The 12,244-nt window shown below is 48.6% G+C and overlaps 1 protein-coding gene across 1 annotated transcript in view; it reads left to right on the top strand.

Moving 5' to 3' along the window:
• Positions 1-99: 99 nt before the first annotated feature.
• Positions 100-12,244, top strand: part of LHX1 (LIM homeobox 1) — a 53,184-nt gene continuing 41,039 nt past the window's right edge. Inside the window, exon 1 of the mRNA XM_028708218.2 lies at positions 100-1,811. Within this exon, the coding sequence (XP_028564051.1) occupies positions 1,642-1,811 (170 nt within the window). The 5' untranslated portion in view covers positions 100-1,641. The remainder of the gene's footprint in view (positions 1,812-12,244) is intronic.

The following is a 12,244-nucleotide window of genomic DNA, read 5'->3' as shown; positions in this document are numbered from 1 at the left end:
TGGGCGAGGGGAGGGCGGGGCGAGAGGGGCGCCCTCGGATTGGGCGCCGGCGGCGGTGACGTGGCGGGTCCCTGCATAAGGCTCCGGCGTGGAGGCGGCGGCCAACATGCAGACTATAGCGAGGCTGGAAGGAGCAGCGGCGGCGACGGCAGCAGCAGCAGCCCGGGAAAGGAGGCAGAGCGAGGCGCGCGCGGGACTGGAGAGCCCGGAGCAGCAGCAGCAAAAGTACAGGCAGCTCCGCCTGCCAGAGGCCTCGTCCCCTCGCCTCCAGCATCGGCCAAGAAGAGACTCAGGGGAAGAGCTCCTTTAATTCGATTTTTATTATTATTATTTTTTTAAGAGGTTGGGGGACCCGCTGGATGTCCTCAGCAGCCCGGGAACGTCCTCGCCAAGCCAGCCCCGCATCCAGCGAGTCCCCATGGACCGGGCCAAAGAGTTTTTGACTCCTGGACTCACTCCGAGCCCATAGGGGTAAGGGAACTGCTGCTGGTCGCTGTTGATTGCTTACCTTACCCCCATCCCACCCCCACCCCCAAAGGATTTTATATTATAGAAAAGGGAGGAGGGCGATTATCAGCACCGATCTGGGGGTGTTCTTAAAATAAAATTAGGGGGAAATTGTTTTTGTTTTGATTTTGTCACGAGAGAGGGGGGAGAGCCTGCGCTTCCCCCTCCCGGTCGATTTCCTAATATGAGCATCGTTCTATTTATATAGCAGACATCATATTTCTCTCCCCTCCTCGCCATCCCTTCCTCTCTGACTCCTCAAAATATCTCCTCTCTCCCTTTTCTTGAGACCCCCCCCCCCAAGGCTCCTCGTTTTGAGATGCCCCAAGCATTGCAGCCTATGATTTCGGACGATTCTTTTTTTTAATGCTGGGGAGGGGGCTCTGATGTGACTTGCACTTTGACCTCTGACTGCTCTACCTCAAACCTGCGAGGACTCCTTTGTTTCCACCTCCACCCCTACCCACCCCATGTTCATTTACCTTCCAGCATACTGACAGCACCTGATTTGGCCTCCTTGATTGCTCTCATTCGTTGTTGTTATTATTATTAATAATAATAATTCAGGTTCTTGAAGAAGGCTTTTTTTATCTGGCAACAACCTCAGCCACCAGTAAAAGGCCACGAAGAAGATTAGCTTCAGTCTCTGGTTCTTGAGCCGCCAGCCTGGCCTCCTCTGGACGCTGGAGTTTTTAATTTTTGGAAGATTTTTTCAAAGAGAAGATTTATTGATGTTGATGATGGTGATGATCGTTGGCTTTTGAGTTTGATGTTCCCGCCGGGACTTCGTTGAGAAGATCAACTTCTGCAGACAGCTTGCTCCAACGTGAAGGTTTTTCAAAAGCGCCGAGCCTGGGGAGGGTCTTCCCCTACACCCACCCACACACCCGGGTGTGTGTGTCTTGGGGTGCTTGTTTGGGGCGTTGATTTCTGCCTCTGCTGTGGACATCTGGGAAGGAAAAGCGCCTCCTGCCTGCCTGCCTGCCTGCCTCCTCCAGCCTTGCTTGCAAACTTTTGATCCTACTCCGCCTCCAAAAACACACACACACAACAAAAAAACAACAACTCACGACGACATACCCAGCGCCACAGCCACAGCCCCCAACCACCCGCCCGCCCCCCTAACCAAAGACAATGGTTCACTGTGCCGGTTGCAAAAGACCCATCCTAGACCGCTTCCTCTTGAACGTTTTGGACCGCGCTTGGCACGTCAAATGCGTTCAGTGCTGTGAATGTAAATGCAACCTGACCGAGAAGTGTTTCTCCAGGGAAGGGAAGCTTTACTGTAAAAACGACTTTTTTAGGTGAGTCCAAAACTTTTTGGGGTTTTTTTTGGAGCGGGGAAGGGATGGTCTCTTTTGTCTCACTTTCTCTGTTTACTATGTGTTTACCAGGGAGTAAGCCCACTGCGTTCAGTGAGGTTTGCTCCCGGGAGAATCTGCCCTTGCGCGCTCGGCCCTAGGGAAGCGCGTTTTAGGACTGCGCAAGGGTGTCCGGGGGTCGCAGCTCGCATGCTTGCTTCTAAGGAAGCGTGCATAGGATCGCGGCTTGCATGCTTATTCCTGGGTGGGTGCATCTAGGATCGCAGCTTGCACGCCTACTCCGGCGCGAGTAGGGTCGCAGCTCCTGAGCGTCCTCCTGGGGTTGAGCCCTGTTAAACACAGTGGGACAACGTCCCCCTAAACACGCCGGAGATTGCTCTGTTGATCAACTTTGGGTAGCAGGGAGGGGTTATTTCCCTAACCCACCCCCGCAGCATCGCGTCCAAGTTAAGGTACCATGCCTGAAACTTTTCTCCTGCTTCCCGCCCGCCCCCAACATTACAAACCACTTTATGTGCGTAAGGGAGAGGAGCAGTCAGTACCAGGTTTCGCTTGCGCCCCCCCCCAAAAAAAATATAAAACGATACCTTCCGGGCTTTCCTATTGCCCCGGGCCCTCTTTGAATTGCCAGGGCTATCTGGCCCCAGGATACCTGATGCAACTACCCGGCCTCTGAACATGTATAAAAGTGCTTTTTCCACCACCACAACCAGAGGCAAGCGGACTTAGACTTTCTTAAGACCCCTTTTTTAAAGAATTATTGCCTGGATAAAATATTTGGGGGAGGGCAGGCTGATCAGTCCTCAGGGCAAGGATATTTCTGTTTCGTGCAGCACATTATTATTATTATTATTATTATTATTATTATTATTTATTAACTGCAACAATAAGAAAATGCAGGATCCGTTATGCGTAGAGAGGCTCGTCTGTTTTTCTCCAGCGGGCCTTTGTTCTAGAGTAGCAAGCGAGGACTGATGGCTGTGTCAGCTGTCAATCAGTGCCTGGGAAAAGGGAGGGTGACCTTAAAAAAGAAAATGATTTTCTCTCTCTCTCTTCTCCCTCCCGCCTCCCAGGACAAGGGTGGGTGGGGGGGTTGGACTTTCTGCAAAGTTCAATTCGGGAAATCTCTCTCTGCGGGCGTTTCTAATATGACCCACTTTAACAAGTCACACTTCCCTTCTCTCCCCCCCCCCCTCCGCCCCCAATCGCCACATCTCATCACCGTATATGGCCTTTTTTTCTAAATCAAACAAAGGACAGAAGGGAGAAAGCGGAATCACTGGAATTTTAAAAAGTTTTTTTTTTAAAAAGGAAACTCCTGTATCCCCCCCCTAAAATGTTCAGAATCCAGCTCTTCAAATCTGCCTGGTTTTCAAACCGGAGAGATAAAATAACTCAGTCGACGTTATCACGCTAAGTGAGCGGAAGCCTTACTCTGAGGAGACCCACTGAATTTAACGAGCATGACAAACTTCGGTACCTTCGTTTCAGTAGGTCTACTAAGAGTACAGCTTGGCTGAATACAACCCGTGATGTGCGTATATGCGTGTGTGTGTGTGTGTGTGTGTGTAGTTAGATACAGGTAAATCTAACAGGGTGAATGGATAGATAGATAGATTAGATAGATAGATAGATAGATAGATAGATAGATAGATAGATAGATAGATAGATTAGATTAGATTAAAGCCCCTAGCAGCACGTTCCTCAAAGGCGGGGAAAGGACTTTTGCATATCATTTTCTGTTTTCCTTTCCAATTTCGTAACAACGTGCAAGAGGCGGGGTTGGCATCGGTTTCCTTTCGGCGCCCATCGATTCAATCGCGAGAGGAAGATCACTGCTAAAGCCACTCTTTCTATGATCAAAGAAAAAGGTCCGAGAGTAAATATATAAACAAAAGGTTTGTGCGAGAGGGGAAGGAGGGATTGACCCAGGTTTCTTTCTCAGTGGAAAAATACGCCACGATCACAGCCCACCCTGATACCATAAAGCGCTTCTTTTGAAAACTGGGCTTCTTTTAGGTGTTTAAAAAGAGCCAAAAAAACCAAACCCTATCAAACACGTCCTTCTCCTCCCCTCGCCCTGCGAAATTGAATGATGCTTCCTGTCTGGCCAATATTTCGTCTTGCTATCTTTCCAAAGGAGGCTTCCTTTTCGCGGCATTCTTTGTTTCTTAATAATCGTAATTAAAATGATAGTAAACAGCATTTGGGGCAATTTAAAGAAGGTGGGAGGGTGGCCGACTTTTAAAAACAAAACAAAAAAACCAGGGGAAAATATGTCTCCTCCTTTTTATTTTTGCTTCATAAGAATTCCGTTGAGGCTCCGAAGGTTATTAAAAACGGTGCACGCGAAAGGAAAATTTTTAAATGTGCTTTTATGCAATAAAATGATAATCGTGATAATATGCCATTTTGGCGCATGGAAGCGGTATATAAATTAACATAATAAGATTTTTCTAAAGTGCGTTAAGTGAAACGAGCTTCGTTCTCCTCTGTAAGCAAACGATCGAGTAAATAATACCTTTTTACGCGTTAAGCTTTCGGGGAGCATTTTATCCAAAGGAAGGACTTTGACCCGACAGGCAACATAAACAGGATTATCTGAAGGGCTGGGGCAGGGGAGAAAATCTAAACACATGTACCAAAAAGCTAGGGACTTCTAAATGCTGCGATCCTAATTTCACCGACTGAAGAGTAAACGCCGTTGAACTCAGTCGGGCTTTTGAGTAAACACGTTGGTGGTTACAAACTTAGTAAAAATCCGGGAGGTGAACAGCGGGGTCTTTCCTTCTACTCAGAAGTAAGTGCCGTTGAGTTCAAATCGGCTTATTCCCAGGCAAGTGGAGCAAGGCCTTGTGCAATGGCACTTACTCCTGAGTAAACGTACGTGGGGTTTCCCCCCTTCAAATGGTGAATTTAGGTTGGCTCGCGCCTTTACGCAACCACCCCCCACTTAACGCATTCTAGAGAGATGTTCTCTTAATTCCCAATTTATTTTATTTGCCAGCTACTTTCGGAGGTTAGCAAAAATTAAACCGGCAATGGACTGGGCGCGCGGAAGAAACCCGACTTTTGCTTATGTAGCGTTCTCTTGGGCGTGGGGTCGGTTTACAAAAACACGCCTACACACAATAATAATTAATAATAATAATTTTATTGTTTATACCGCACCAACCTGGCTGGATTTCCCCAGCTACTCTGTAGAAGTTATTTTCTCCTGCCGACTTAGAGCACACACGGGGGCTGTGTGTATTGGGAGAGGTGTTAGAATTCATCTAGGAAATCTCCTTGTCTTTGCAAATTCCAAACTCCAGACGAGCGAAGGAAGCGGGTTCCTAATGCAAGGATTTGCGCCTTGTGCACAATCCCTCTGCTTGTTTGCTGTGAATAAGCCGGGTGATAACTAGATCTGAATAAGGAAATGCGTTTCCGGCTGACGAAGCGATTGGTGCCTGCGTGTCCACACGGGCAGGCACGCACGAGGGTCCCGTCCTCTCTCCGCCACCCGCAGCTGATCTAAGAATTCACTTTGCACCCGCGCGGGCGACCTGGAATCCTTGTTTTCGCATGTCTAGATTCCAGAAACCCCTTGATCTGTGTTGATCCCTCCCGCAGGGGACCCGCTGAAATGAATGGACACTGAGGTCCATTAAGTCCAATGGGTCTACTCTGAGTAAAGTCACTTGGACGGACACACACTCCTTACCCATCTACCCGCAAGAGTTAGGGTGGAGATGGCAAACCTGAGTTTCCAAGACTGGGAAGAGTATTTGAGGGGAAAGAAGCGGGGTTTTTTTTAACTTCCCAAGTCGGGAGGAGAGGAAAAGTCCAGTCCATCGGCTGAGAACTTCCTAAGAGGGAGGCCCCGTCCATCGGCCGCCTTCCTGTGGTTTGAAACGGGCCGACGCCTCGATTCTGTCGAAGCGGCTCTGCAAAAGGCTGCGAGGAGGTCAGCGCAGTCTAGAGAAAGGGGAATACAGAGCACAGGGGTGGGGGTAGAAATAAAAGAATTGGGGGGGCTGACTGAGAAAAAAAATTGGTTTTAAATAGTTTGCGCTCTGGAAACCCTTTCGGGTCTGGAGAGCGGAGCGCGTAAAAGAGATGCGCATAAGTGAAAGGATGGATGGATCAGAGCGCGGTCCGAGGCATGTTTACTCGGGAGTAAGTTCCTCTGGTTCCTACCGGCCTTGTAAAAATAATAAAAAAGGAAATGTTTAAGAGAAGGGAGGGGAAATATGGCTGGCCAAAAAGAACGTGGCACCCAGAATGGAAAGCGCGGTGGAGACAAAAGAGCTGCGGGAGGAAGCGAGGCGAGGGAGGAGAGAAAAGATCTCAGCGCGGAATGGGAATAAAAGCAGCGAAGGGAGAGGTGGTGTCCGGAGGGCCAGGGAAGGGCCGTGGCTCCGTGCAGGCGAAAGGTCCCCCGGCTGAAACCCGCGGAGAGAAGCTGCCAGCCCGTGTCGGCAATACGGAGCGCCAGATCGGGACCCGGCGCCTGATTCAGTCGGCGGCGTTTGCTGTTCTTTGAGCTTGGCGGAGGAGAAATAGGCTGCGGGGGCGAACTAACGTTAGGAGCCAGGAAGGACAGTTCCTAGTTAAAGGGATGACCTGTCCCCATTGTTTAAAATCACCTGCTCTCTGTGTTCCCTTCGCATCTCGGTTCTTTCACTGCGAGCGATCGCGCACCCTCCCCACAGAATAAAACAACCACAAACAAACTAGTTTGTTTTTCCCCCTCCTCAATACACCACCCCCACCGGTCCCGAGAGGCGATTTCCTCCCCTCCCCATGGAAAGATGCCATCCTGTGCAGGTCTACTCGCAAGTCAGCCTCGAGAGGGGAAAGAGGATTGTTCCTGGATCAGTGGGTGCCTAAGGCCCGCTTAGGCTTCGGAGTTTTGAGTTTCTCGGGACTTACTTCCGAGTAGGCACGGGTAGGCTTGTCGGTGTCAAAAGACACGAGTCTGGCTTCTTTCTGCTTTTGGGGCCTCCTTCCTTTTCCATCAAGTTTCTAGTCCCTCTTGTCCCGCGTTGCCAAGAAATCGCCTGCGAGCGGCCTCGGCCAGCTGGACGAAAGGGTTTCCTGTATGCAATCATTCCCAGCTTCACCAACCCCGTCGCTTTTTACTTAATTATTTTATTTTATTTTGCACCAGCAACCCTCTCCCGTGGAAGAAAAATAAAGAAATTGATTTTTATATAATAATAATAATACAAAAACCAACAACACTCAAACGCTTGGTAAGATGCCATGAGCCAAACCAGTAGGTAAAACGGGCTCCCTTCCAATTTTATGCCCACCATGTGTGTCCACGGCTCGAAGCACGTGGGAAACATTAAACCCGCTAACCCATTCGACGCCTTGATTTCCAGGCGGCTTTACTCCCAGGTAAACCAGGTCGCTAAATAGGCATTATTGTATCTGTCTCTGTCGTTCCTTCGTCCCTTTAATGAAACAATTCGCATTCGATTCCTGTTTCCCTCCGCAGCCTTCGGCAAACGCCGACACGTATCTTAAACGGTCGTGTGCACGCGCGGTGCTAGCACAAGGGAAGCGCATGCTGGTTGTGGTTGTTTTAAACCCGCTGCTTTCAATGGGAGACGGTGAAGCGCGCCTCGCCTGTGCGGTTCAGAGCAATGGGGCGGGAGAAAGGTTTCGACTTTGGCTGAATCGCGATGCCTGCCTGCGCACTTGGGGACAAGATGGGGAATAGACGGGCGACGTTACGGACCCCTCCTCGTTGAACTTCAGGCTTGTGGCTAAGACTATCTCGGTCCAGCGGACCTTGTATAGCCCCGTGGGTTTCTCCATGGGTTGTTTTTACCCAGCCGTGTAGAACAAACCTCTTAGATGAATAAATGCAACAAATAAATGAAATATTTCTCCCCCCCCCCCCCATTTTCTTTCTCTCTCTGAGATGCGCTGGGTTGCCTCTAGCGTTTGGCCACTCTGAGAGCAAACCCCTCGCAGTTGATGGAGCTAAGTCAGCCGCGTTGCAATGGGTCTACTTTGAGTAGGACTAAGCTTGGATACAATCCATATGTTTACAAGTGACTGGACTGGCGATTGTATATAGGACAGTGCCTTAAAATGTATTTTCGTGATGTGATTTGCCACCAGCAACTTATAGGCACACGCATATCCGTATGCAGACGTATTCGAGGATATTTAGGATTAACTGCATACTTCCAGGTTCAGGGAAAACTTGTCTGGAGTGTCGTTTGGCGCTTTAAAAAACCGGGAAGATTTGTAGACAGAAACAGATACGCAGCACACCAAATATATACTGCGTCTATAGATTAGGTACCTTATATGTCACTGCGTAGGATGAACAGTGTATAGAAGCTCTCTAGTCCTGGAGAATTGAGGTGGTGGTGGTGGGTGATCTTCGTGTCTCCCCGAAAGTAAGCCCCATGGCATTGCATGGCAATAACGTAAAGCTGCATTCCTGGCGCGCCGGCAGCATGGAAGGTAATGGCATCGCAGTGGGTCTACTCAAGAGTAGACCCATTGAAATTTACGGACTCGCGATAGCCATTTCCAATAATTTCAGTAGGTAGGTCTACTCTTGAGTAGGACTAGCGCTGCCGACAACCCGTACAGTTTGTTTTTCCCCCAAATCCACGTAGAAGTAGATGCTTCTGTCCCGGAGTATTTTAAACTGATGGAGGCGATGCAGCCACCCAGAAGCATTTTTCAGATGGCAGTCCTAGGTGCACTTATCTGACAGCTGACTACTTGGGAAGGGGCGGAGGGGAACGACCTTACTTCCGAGTAAACGAGTAGATGAGATTGGGGTTTCGGTGTGGGGAGCTGGAAAGCAAGGGCAACGAATCTTTCATTGGGTCCAACCTGTTAGGTGTGCCGAGTAGGAAGATTCTGGATCAAGAATAAAGGAATCTTTAACTGAGAGAGAAATTATTTAAGTGTTTTGGGGAGACAGTTAAAAATCCAGGTGAAAATTGTGTGTGTGTGTGTGTACATATGTGTGTGCAAATCAAAATACAAAATAATAACATTTTTAAATTAGTAGTATACATTATTATTATTAATGGTAATTTGCCCCCTGCAAAACATGTGAAGAAATGACCACAACTGTGGTTTCTCTCGCACTTCTATTTGCATTTTCCCGAAGGAGCCTATTTGCAGTCTGGCCCTGCCAGGGTTTTTATTTAGGAATAAAGCCCTTCTTCATCTTAGCCATCCTTCAGGGTAGAGACATGAATCAAAACAAAGACTCACTAAGCCTGCACAAACTTATCTGGGAGTATTCAGTGGGGGGTTACTTTTGAGTAGGACGTAAGCTGACCATCCAGGCAACAAAAGTCCCCATTGGTAGAAGATTGCACTGCACCTGAGCAAGCAGTGCATGGAGAGATCCAGCAATGGATCCTTTGGGGCCATTGATACCTGAGATCAATGCTTTCAGGAACAACACCCCCCCCCCCTCACCGCAGTTGTTGTGACTGTAATTTTTAATAGTGAATTTTAAATTGCTGCAACCGATACCTGGGACCTGGTGGCGAAGGACGCATAATAAATTGAGATAATATCAATTAATTCATTAATACAGGGTGACCAGATCAAGAAGAGCAGTCAGATCTGCGCAGGCCTTTTGGAGGACAGATTCAATATTGAGGCGAATAAGCTTGCCTTGCTTCTGAGTGCGAGACACACACAAACCTACCTCCAGGGCGCTTACTTGTCCGTACACCTGCATGGATCAAGCCGTTCAAGGCTGTGTTTTCCGTAGGACCACCCCCAACCCATAATAGTTGCACCAGAACAAAATAGGGTGGGGATCACAATAGGGTGAACTATATTTCTAGATGGGTGAATTGTGTTTCTCCCATCTCTGGGTGTGGGGGAAATATATGTTAATGACAGGGGACAGAGCCCAGGAAAGGGGAGGGGCAAGTGGGGACGAGCTCATTGTTTGTGGGGGGGGGGGCCTTGCACTTCTCTAGCCCCACTTATGGCAAGCGAGGAACTGGTGGTTTGAACGACCTTACAGTAATAGATGGAGCCGCCTTGTATTAAATGCATCTAGCTCAGAATAATGCACCAGGCTTCCCTCTGGGTGTCTCTGGCAGAGACAGAATCTTACCCATCACCTGTTCCCTGATCCTTTGAAGCAGGAGATGTTGGGGTCTGAACTGTGGGACATTTCTGCGTGCAAAGACCTAGGCCATCCTTTGGGTTATACCCAAGCGAGGTTTGGTTTTGGATAGGTTGTTTTCCACCCACGCCATCCCACTTGGCCAAGGAGATCTTCTGCTTCCTTTTTGGCACAGAGGGAGCCATGTCGAAAGGCATCGCACATCTCCCAAATTCAGCTTTAATGCTTATTAGGGCGTCGTTAATCAAAAGTGTCAGTCCTCTGGAGAGGAAACACCATGGCATGCCTCTCTCCCATCTCCCTGCACAAACTCCCTTGTCCTCTTTCCAGGTCAATTACAGCTGCAGCAAACCTTTTATTTATATTCATGCTAATACATTTTGGCCTGCAAAGTCTGGCCGACCTAGCCATTCCTGTACCTGGGAGCAAGCCGCCCCCTCCACTGAATTCACCAGGACTTACTCCTGAGTAAGACAGGGCAGTTAGGGCGGCGGCCTTGCTACCTTTAATCCTACCCAGGAGAAGGAGCCGACGTCATGAAAACTGGAAGAGAACACGCAGTCGATTCTCTTATTCTTGGCGTGGAAGGAGCCACAAGGCCAGAAATGGCAAGCGGACAATTGGAGAAAGCTTATAAGAAGGTCCTCTTTCCTCTCCTTCTCCACTCTCTCCATGGAAGGCAAGGCTATCTGTGGTTAGTGGCCATGATGGCTGCGTTCTGCCTTCACTCTCAGAGGCAGGAATGCTTCTCAGTTGCTGAGAATCGCAGGGTGAGAGTGTGCTGTTGCACTCAGAAGCCCTGTTTGTGTGCTTTGCATTTAGGCACCTGGTTAAGCCACCTCGACTAGATGGGTCCTTGGCCGGACTCTTGTTTACGTTCTCCAGTTCCCTTCTCTTGCAGCTTATGGAGATGGGTAGAAAGAGTGGCAGGGAAGGTTGGAATGCAGAGCACAAGAGCATCTGAAAGATCCCGGAAGCTGAGAATATTAGTCTTGCGGCTTTGCTTGGGGAAGGGCTGTGGGTCATGGGAAGAGAACCTGCTTCTCATGCAGGAGGTCCAAGATTCAATCTCCGACATCTCCTAAGTAAGGCCAGGAGAGACCTCTCGTCTGAAACCCTGGAGAGCCGCTGCCACTCGGGGTAAATAATACTGAGCTAGAGGGAGTAATGGCCTGACTTGATTGGTACAAGGCAGCCTTTTGCGTTCCCATGTTTAGTTCATTAATTTTTAGTTCCTATGTTTCTTTCATTGCTCTTCTTTGTAATCCTGTATATGCGGCCATCTATTAATATTTCTGTAGCTTAGTCTGGTGTGTCAGCATTATTAGGCCCTAGATGTATGACAGTTAAAAACAACATCTTCACATTTCTAATAATTTCTACCTGAGTTTGCTTTTTTCCTCCTCCCTCCTCAATCAGTTTTCCTTTTATGTTGTGACTTTATAGATTGTAAACCTCAGGATGCAGAGATTGTCCCCCTCCCCCCCCCACTTTCCCCTCCTTTTTGATCATCTAGGAGCCTCTAGGACTCTCTGGATTCAAAGAAGCTTGGGATTCCAGACCCTTGTCCAAGGGACCACTGGAACCACATAGAAAATGATCCAAATAATAAATAAGAGAAGCAATGTAGAACTTTACAATCCTCTTGCTTCCGCCCCTCCTCTTTTTGCGATGTCCTCCCAACAACCCTGTGAGGTAGGCAGTGCTTAAACTTTGAGAATAAAGTACTGGGGTTGTAGCCTTGCCTGGAAGCCGCACTCTGCACCCCCAAATTGCATTAACTCAAATTCAGATTTGCCGGGTATGCAAGCTCCTTGCTGCTTGAACCTGACTTTCTCCCTCCAGGCTCTTCCTATTATCCTTATTGGCAGCTGCTTCTAGCCAGAAAGAGATGCTCAGCACAGCCTCTGAAGATTATTTCCATTGCTTCGAACAGCCAAGTCATACTGCAGGAAACAGGTTCCAGGGCAACATATCCCCAGCTGTTGATCACTCTTATTTCCATAGAAATACTTTTAGAATAGTGGCTGAAATGCCTCAAACCAGCTAGGGAATCCCTTGGGTGGGAGGTGAAGGTAAACAGGATTGAATTGGTACTTTTGTTTTCCCAAGAAGGGCAAGTTTATGCCGGTTGGCCAATGCGGGAAGGAGATGGTGGTGGAGCCTGTTCCACACCACACATTCAAAATGCACATGACTTCCCTTGAAGCAGGCTTCCTCAACCTCGGCCCTCCAGATGTTTTTGGCCTACAACTCCCATGATCCCTAGCTAGCAGGACCAGTGGTCAGGGATGAT

This window comes from Podarcis muralis, chromosome 15 (assembly GCF_964188315.1).
Source record: "Podarcis muralis chromosome 15, rPodMur119.hap1.1, whole genome shotgun sequence".
Lineage (NCBI taxonomy): Eukaryota > Metazoa > Chordata > Lepidosauria > Squamata > Lacertidae > Podarcis > Podarcis muralis.
Note: the sequence above shows the minus strand (reverse complement) of the source record. Positions and strands in the feature narration are given on the sequence as shown.